The sequence below is a fragment of the Micrasema longulum genome, unplaced genomic scaffold, assembly GCF_059751315.1.
Source record: "Micrasema longulum isolate JH-2025_06_02 unplaced genomic scaffold, ASM5975131v1 h1tg002616l, whole genome shotgun sequence".
Lineage (NCBI taxonomy): Eukaryota > Metazoa > Arthropoda > Insecta > Trichoptera > Brachycentridae > Micrasema > Micrasema longulum.
In genome coordinates this window covers 27,150-36,484 of record NW_028279751.1, presented here as the reverse complement: position 1 = coordinate 36,484, position 9,335 = coordinate 27,150, and the positions used below count along the sequence as shown (strand labels likewise).

General features: G+C 34.2%; 2 protein-coding genes across 2 annotated transcripts; both read right to left on the bottom strand.

Annotated features, from left to right (window-relative positions):
* Window positions 1-1,477: 1,477 nt before the first annotated feature.
* On the bottom strand, window positions 1,478-3,602 carry LOC148271868 (RNA-binding protein NOB1). The gene is made up of 3 exons (XM_088240825.1): window positions 3,270-3,602; window positions 2,581-3,100; window positions 1,478-2,143 (listed from the first exon to the last, which is right to left on the bottom strand). The coding sequence occupies exons 1-3, from the start codon at window positions 3,330-3,332 to the stop codon at window positions 1,527-1,529; spliced, it is 1,200 nt and encodes a 399-aa protein (XP_088096951.1). The 5' UTR covers window positions 3,333-3,602; the 3' UTR covers window positions 1,478-1,526.
* Window positions 3,603-8,691: 5,089 nt separating this feature from the next.
* On the bottom strand, window positions 8,692-9,300 carry LOC148271867 (bublin coiled-coil protein). The gene is made up of 2 exons (XM_088240823.1): window positions 9,102-9,300; window positions 8,692-9,017 (listed from the first exon to the last, which is right to left on the bottom strand). The coding sequence occupies exons 1-2, from the start codon at window positions 9,217-9,219 to the stop codon at window positions 8,827-8,829; spliced, it is 309 nt and encodes a 102-aa protein (XP_088096949.1). The 5' UTR covers window positions 9,220-9,300; the 3' UTR covers window positions 8,692-8,826.
* Window positions 9,301-9,335: the final 35 nt, after the last annotated feature.

The following is a 9,335-nucleotide window of genomic DNA, read 5'->3' as shown; positions in this document are numbered from 1 at the left end:
TATTGGGCGTATATATAAATAAATAAATTTATCTTCAATTTTATCTACAAAGTATAATTAATTACAGGTAACTGATGAAGATACTTTAAATGTTCATGCAAATATACTTATATTCCTACACAAATATCGGTTTTCTTTACAGACAGTCGAAGATAACTCTGTTAACTTCCCATTGTAATCGGGGCCCAGACGAGGACTGGATTCAACCCCCTAGGAAGCTGCTCATATTACGACAGAAATGAAGAACACTTTAAAGAAGAGAATATAGATGTTCAAATATAGGCAGAATAGCGGATGTAAGACAGTGTGTAAAGTGGCCACCTTAACCAGTCAATGACAGGTCATTAGCCCTGTAGATGCCTAGACTTATATATTCTCTTCTCTAAAATTTTCTTCATCTTGGTCGTATCTGAAATAACATATATATATATAGCTTAAAAGATATCTTTACATTCCTACATACACGGAATATTAAATAGCCACCATAAAAGTAATGTTTGAAACAAATTACCCAAAATAGGGAGGTGGGGTGGTCAGCGTTGCTAGCTTCTAGATTTCACAACCCGAAAGTTGTGAGCGGGGGAGGGATTATTAGCAGAACCATTTCTATAACGTAATTTTATTTTACAAGATGTTTAGAAATCAGTAGAATTTCAATTGTTTTTCGGTAAATTGCTCCCGAAATTGGTAGGGTTGGCAACACTGTATATCGCACCCCCATATGCCATAACTCAAGGGATATGCATTTCGAGTAAGTATGACATTTAATAGAATTTGGAATGTAGTACACTGTGCCAAACTGGCATAACTAAAAATTTCATTAAAACTGCATACGAGTGCATCATGGCACTCTAACATATTTATTTAATCATAAAGTATTTATGAAGTATGATGTGCCAAAATTAACAACTAAAGATATTTTTCAACAATAAATTGTTGATATGGAATATATTGTATTATAGTGTAACTGAGTACATTGTTTTATGTTGATCTGTGGTCAATATAAAACAATGTACTTGCGAATGTCAAAATCTTCATTTTATCAGACGCATTTAGATTTGTGGCACTCTAGATGGTGGTGGTGTGATATTTATTGTTAATAATCTTTAACAATAGCATACTACACATACTGTAATTTGCGGACAATAAGACGCATCGGACCATAAGATGCACCTCAATTTTTGGTTGAATTAAAAGTAAAAAAGTGCATCTTATGGTCTGAAAAATGTGGTAATACATGCAGTAAAATCTGTATAGTTTTTTTGTAATATAAAGAAATTGATGAAAAAATTAACAAGCCAATGATAAATTTGCAGAAAATATTCGATTAAGTTCCTTTTTTGAATTTGAAGTTGAGTTAAATAGATTAACATCTATGAGACATGGTGGGTTTATCTTTTGTATGATTGCATTTTCTCAGAAATCAATGGATACAAAAATATGTATTTTCATTGAATCACATCTAAACTGTAAAATATTTTGTTTTTGGTATATGAGTCGGGAGTAAAAAAAGAATCCTGTAAGAGTTAAGTTGTGACAAAGTGCGATTTCAAATTGCAACACATGAAGAGTACTAATAAAATAAAAGAAACGTTACCAGCAACGTAGTCAGGATTCAGGGGGTTGTTTTTGGTGCGAGCAAGTCTAGTCGGCCGTTGGCGAACACGAGGCTGGTCCTCTGTAAGAATGGGGTTGTTAGCGTGGGCGCCCCCTTTAGGAGCGGGGAGACTGAAGCGTTTCCCTCGGCCTGTTAGTGGGCGACGGGAGTTAATATGGATTTGATATTTCCCATTCTCATCTACGGTGACCGCCACCTTCTTGAGAGTAGAATGTCCACAGTTAGGGCAGAATACTTTGCTCATTACACTAGTTGTTTTAAAGCAGGTTGTGCAGCGAAGAATAAATGTCCGTACCCGGTATATTAATCTTCCGTCGTATGTGGCCACCTTTAATCCTATTTGTTTTAGGACATTCTGCATTGCAAAGTCTGCTGTGATACATGCCACAGGGGAGTTATCTTCTTCCGGTGGCTCCGGATTGAAATCTTTCTTTATTTGGGAAATATTGGACACTGATATCCACCCTGCATCATCATCATCATCATCATCTTCTTCTTCCTCCTCACCATCGCTTACTGCATTTTCTGAAATAATTATTAAAGTTACAAAATACAGCATCAACGTTCACCAGTTACAATGAATAAACAAAATGTTTACACAAAATATGTATAACTCAATGCTACATATTTCTCTTCGCCTTCATTCAAAGTAATTTTTTTGCAATCTAAAAAGTTTATTATTATCATGTTCCATGTCCGCCTCGTGATCGTTAGCAGGTTTGCTTACCATGCAAGAGGTATCAGGTTTGATTCCCGACATGGTTGAAATGAAATACTTATTTAATACTGGTATATTTTATAATACCTGGACTGGCACCTGAAACATGATACTGTCAATTTTGTCGGCATGTATATAATAAATGGTCAAAATAAGCTGTGATTGGCGTACCAGTGCAATGCCCCATTCCTCCACTAGGTACAGAAGTGGGAATGGTGACGATGATAAGAGAATTTATAGTTACCTTCATCAGGCTCTTCATTATTAGATTTTTTTTCATCTATCTGAGACATTTTATCTACCGGAGCTAAAATATTATCTAAATCTGCATCATCAACTTTTAAGGCTTGCAAAGTTTTATGTAGGTCCTCCACATCACTATCATCAGATCTTGCTTCAATGTCATTTTCATCTTCAGCATCATTTTCTGACGGTTGAAAGAATCCTGGAGAAGGCTTCTGTGCATCCAGATCTGGAGGTCGATTGGTGACTATTTTTTGTACCTTTGGTTCTTCATTTAAATGTCCTGTGCCAACCTTGTCTTTTTCAAGCTGATAAGTTAAAGCAATTACTTTAATATCTGTAGCTGAAAGGCTAAGATAATCTCCGGTTTTCTTTGAAAATTCTGTTACGAATTTAATATTTTCTACGAAAACATCTTTGATAGTCAAATCATATGTCAAAACGGACAGATGTCTCAGTTGACGCCTATTAGTTACCTCGTCTATTACTTCTTGAATTGTATAGACGTTCTCACCGATATCCTGAAAATCAAGGGTTGTTTCAATTTTAGAAATAATTTTACTTACCGTATCTTGGAAGACTACAAAGCGCACCATAATTTTCAGAGTAAAAAAGTGCGTCTTATAGTCCGAAAAATAAGGTAATTTCGGAAATATATCTACATCAAGTAATAAATCTATTGTTTCTTACCTTAATTTGAGCATTGTTGATGAACGCATTTGTGTCAACCACTAAATGCTCTACTCGTTTCATTGTAGAACTGAATAATATGACGACAGTTTTTACTTTCAATTGATTTTATTTTTTTCTGAATTTTTAACCTTAAATATTATAGAAAGTGACAGCTCGCAGTACAACGCAAACATCGGAACCATAACCGCGTGTTCCACAGATTGCATGTTCTATAAGTTTTTTTTCTATGAACAAATAAATGAAAAAACAGCTTGGGGTTCGTTCAGAGAGGTGATAAAAGCGGCATTAATATTGTCGCGCGGTCACTTATTATTTTCATCAAGATGATTTATTTCACAAGGTAGAAGCCACCACTCACCACAAAGCCGGCAGGCACCTAAGTACAGAGCACATATTGATACGATGGATATTCGCCAGGAATCGAACCTAGGACCTCAAGTATGGTAGGCGAACGCGCCAACCGCTACATTAGGAGGCGAATCATCTCCAATTTTTAATTAATGATTCCTTTCTAATCTTCAAAAATATAAATTAGTTTGATGATTTAATTTTCTATGTTTAGGATATATTTATTTTAATCAATTAGTTTTAACGTATTTAATATTATATACATTCTAATCTTAGTTAATTATAATTTAGTTTTATAAGAAATAATATGCAGAACATAATATTATAGTTTTAGATATGACGAGGTGTTTGTGAATAAGTGTGGAAAAGAGACAATGAGTTTTAGGCAATAAGCGAGAGGGAGAAGGAGAGAGCTCCTAATTTGGAAGTTATAAAACCACCCCAAACAGTCTGAACGAGTCGGAAAAGAGTCGGGAAGGAGAGTCGACCAAGAGTCAGTCGACAGTCGGGGAAGCGAGTCGAGTCTACGCGATCGTACCGTCGATCGCGGAGACGATACAATGTCGAGAGTCGTGGAAGTTGAAGTGAAGTGAGTGTACGGGTAGCCAGTGTTACGTAGCAAACCTCGTGGAATCCGACTACTCCACGAGGGTCATCGGAGGCCGCTTTCCAGCCGCGAAGGTCCCTCCACATCCAGGACATCCATCGTCCTCCAAAGGCCCGCCAGTTTCCTGCACCGCCAGCGCGTGTTCCCAGCCCACGGCCGGCCAGTCTTCCAGCTGGCTGTCGCTGTCACCATCGCCACGGGACCAAATCCCGAGAGCCGCCCATGGCTCTATCCATGGCAGATCTCCGCCCAGGACATCGCCCAGCATGTGTTCGTCCGAACACAGCATCCGGACTACCACCCGTCATCTCTCCACATAAGTGAAACCACCGATAATATTGTGAAGATATTAGTGAAGAGTGACAATTACGAACTGCATTAGTTAAGGACCTAGATCTGTAAGTATTTTTCTTTGTCTCATGTTTGTAACTAGTTCTAAGATTATTTCCATGTTCTAGCTTAGTAAACATAGGTACATAAAACATTCAAGCTTTTTAAATTATCTTCCAATTTACTCGTTTTCAGATTAGATTTAAGTTTTCTTTATTTTCTTTTGGGCTTTAAATTCATTTAGTTTTAATTAGGATTATATTATCACGATGGGGAATAAAAATTAGAACACATGGCTAAGGAACTTACTATTCTACATATCCGATGAGGCACCAGGAAGACGCGGTCTTCCAAATTCATCTCAAGTTTCCGTTCGGCGGATGTTCCCGCTTTCTCTCGACGGACAGCTTCCGTATATTCATACGTGCGAACGCGGAACTTGATTTTTCACAGCCTCCGAGATGATCAAATCTCATCTTAAATTTTCTCTCGCCACCACTCTATCTCAATACCCAAACAACCCCTTAAAAACATATTTTTTTTTTACATATTATTTTACCCCCCCGTGATAATATCAAAGAAAATTAAAAGTACAACACCTAAGTCAAATCTGACCACCGATCACGCGTTGTAGGGGAGACCAGGGATAAAAGTAACAATTTTCAATTTTGTGTTCATATATTTCGTTTGCTTACAGTTATGACAGTCATTGCATTTTCTTAAAATAAACACATATTCTTTCCCCTTTTTACGATTTTATAAAACAACTTTTTTTTAAATACAAATTATGCAAATGATCGCATTTGTTACAACCGTCCCTGGGGGCTGTGATAGTTGTAACAAGGTATAAGAATAACTGTAACATGGTATAACATAAAAATAAACATTAGTTTATGTAACATAAACAATATCACTAAGTTCGTCAAGAGAATGTTTATCAGGGGTGCCTCAAGGACCCATTCTGGGTACGTAATTCAAAATGTACATATTTTATGCCTCAATGATTTGTAATGTTTTCAATGAAGTAAGGATGAGATTTATATTCACAGATGACACCGCACTAGTCGTTTCCAATTTAAAAAAAAACCCTTAGATTCTCAGTAAATACTGCAAAATTATTTGAATAAATTGTTAGAGTGGGTTTTTAACTATTTGATCTCATTATAAATGCAAGGAAAAAACTATATACTTGTACATAAAATCTGCCCATGCAGAAAAAAAAAGTTTTGCCGCTCACTGGACAAATTTCTTACATGATGGTATCTCTAACCCATGTAATTAACTTATAGCATTTGTAGAGGAGTATAAGTATTTGTACAGATCGTAATTATAAATGGGATTGTCAAATACTTCAACTTTGTGATCGATTCCGGATTCTTATGTATACTTTTTATAAGTTATCTTTTATTTTGCCTACAAGCACGATAAAAAATATTTGTTTTTCCTTAGTAGAATCAATAATAAGGTAAAGTATTAAGTCACGAGGGCATTTTACTAAAACTCATAGTAAAATGATTCAAGGTCTACTACAGTACTCTATAGATAAGAAAATTGTACCAGCAGAGTTTTAAAGCCAAAGAAGTGATAAAATTCTCCCGTACAAAACACTTAAAACACTGCCAGTTTGAGGATTACTTTAACTTTGCATTATTTTAGAATAATTTGATGGTAATAATTTCAAATTCCCCTCAAACGTAACTATAATACACGCCTCATGTATAATGATGGTTTAGTAGTCCCAAAAATAAATACCTAATAAGTATGGTAGTAGAACTCTTAATTATTTATTAGAGCATCTTTAATTTATTGCCAAAAGAGCTTAAATTTAACATATCGTGTAACAAGAGCAAAATAAGAAAGTGGCTGCTCGATCATAAGTTTACATATGAATAGTTATTAAACTAGTTTTTGTGTAAATATTTATACTTTTTTCTTTCTTGTATTTAAAAAAAGTTCATTTGTATGTACATTACTGATTTTTCTAGCTGTTAAGTATATCTGTAAATTCATTGATTTTATAAATTCAGGTAAGGTTATATACATTAGTATTAATATAAATCTCCATAAGGATGCGTATAATCTCTCATACGGACACCATCCCTACTTCAAAAATACTAAATATTGAGGTATATTTTCCCACCCTACCTTGAATAAAATATTATGATTATTGCAGATAATAAAGACTCCTTTTTTTAAAGGGGAATAAAGTACTCTAGTCATTTACGGTATACGTCCTCATACTATTGTTTGTGTGATCTATTGAAAAATGTTTTAGCATTCCGATTTTAGTACTTAACAAAAAATTTAATAAATTGATGATATTATGATAATTTGAAAAGAGTAAGTAAAACCTTTTAAATAAAATATATTTATAAGATAACTTTAACATGCAAGTTCTACTACAAATTTTCAATATTTTGTATAGGGTATTTATGTATGTATATTTCAATTAGGTTGTGGTACCGTGGTAGTGTGGCAGATCAAGGCTTGATCCCCCCTCTAATACAACATAATCCTATTTACTGGCACACTCAATGACATATATAAGGGGGGAAAAGAGGGTTCAACTCCCCCATCGAAAAGTAGTTTATATTAGATGTAAAGAATGTTTAAAACCTCACAGGTACCTACTATGACTTTTTGTCATTTTTCAATATTTTTAATCAGATTTACCGGATGAAAGATACTGGAGAAATCATATAAAAATGGTGCAATTGCAATATTTGTGCAAAACAGCAATACCAGGTGGGCCACCTCCGATTAGAACAATAATATTAACGATGATTCTAAAAAAACAATCATCTTTCCATATCCGCTCCCTATTTGGAGCATATGGTGTCCACAAAGAGATTCCAGGGTTCTCTGTCAGCTGTCAGATGCCTTGTAGAGTAAGCAAGCGTGGTTAGGATCTCAGGAGGGATCAGCAGTATATGGTCCAGCCAACCGTATCGCCTTCGCTGATGACAGCTGTCACCGGAGTTCATTGTGTTCATTCTTTTGGCCATTGAATGATTGAATCATCACACCAAAATTGAGTCATTTGCGTAGATCAAGAACGTAAATATTTGAAAAATAAGTTTTATTATTGAGATAATGGTGATTTTTATGGGCATAGTGTAGGTAGAAAGTGATTTCTAAACCAGCCGTAAACCAAACGGACCTGACTTGGGAGAACACACGGGAGTTGGCTGCAGACAGAGAGGCCTGAAGAGATTTCGTGGAATCCATATGCTCCACCTAGGAAGCGTACATGCAAAAAAACAAGCATATTATGAAGGCTTCTTAAAAACTTTGTGGTCTCTGTTAAGATATCTACAGCAGTAAGGTAAAAGTAAATAGACCACAATTGAAATAAAATTAATATATATACATATATTTATTTATTATACGGCGCAAGTGCCTTTTAAAATATAAAATATAACAAGATAATGAGTTAGTTAGGTATACAAAAATTTAAAAAAAAAATTGAAACATGGGTATAAAAAGAAAAGAAAAATAACTAGAAAAAATATATATATACATGTATGTATGTCAGCATACAAAAGATATAAAAAAGTCGCTATATTATAAATATAAAATGAGTTAACAGCAGATCATTAGCATAAGTAGCTTATGCAAATAATTCGTTAATCGTTACTATTGAACATCATAAAATATTTATAAAGAGATGATTTGAATTCATAGAGACTCGAGTTAAAAGTGTCAATATGAGAGATACATTCATTTCCTAGTCTGTGTATACGCGATACAGGTGAGTGACAAAGATAGTTGGTTTGAGAAGAATGACAATAATATAGTCTATTTTGTCTAGTTCTACGTGTTGGTATATTAATATTTTTAAAATACAGGAGTTTACAACAATCAAATTTAGAATTAATGATTTTATATAAAAATATTAAGTCAGTTATTGTCCTGCGATCCTCCAGAGTAGGAAAATTCAAAAAATTTAACAAAGATTATATGTTTATATAAATGTTAAAAGAGAATAAAGAAAATTATATTTCATATTGTAATTATTTATTATCTTGCACAATAAAAATGATAACACTACAGTAATTTGATAAGGAATATATTATAATATATTGCGGGCTGCTTTAACCAGTAATACATATTTTATGAAAATAAATAAATTATATTTATTTTTATCATAATTTACCTACATCAATAAACAATAATACTATTCAACAGAACATTAAACCACATGAATTTAAGTGTACTACTCTGGTAGATATTGCCTTTGCACAAGTAGCAAACTAACTTGAGTCTTTATTATATATTCGAAGGTTCGTTTTTGGAACTGCTGTTGCTTTGATTTTTCATTTCCTGTTGAAACTCTTCCCTTATTTGCTGGTTGGAATGTAACAGTTTTAGGAATTCTGATCGTATTTTATCATTCTTCTGTTCTATAAGATCCAGTGCGATGTTCAAATCATCTAATTTTGAATCCAGTTTGTCATATTCTGAAATATTACATAGTAAAAGAGTAATTTTCAAAAAAAACATGTACTTGGGTATGAGAACTGAAAAATTCTAGGGAAGTTTACCTTCAGGAGTAATTTCTGCATCCTCAACATCTCCATTTTCTGCATGCTGGGCGTCTCCTTCGTCATTGGGAAACTGTGCATTGCCGCCCATCTCGCCGTCAACATTGGCCATTGCCATAAATAATAAAGATTTTTAAAGCAGAACGTCAAACAAACATGACATCTGTCAGCTGATTCGAGTATTTTTTAAAATATTTTTATGGCTTCGTACAACGTAGGATACGTAGAAAAAAT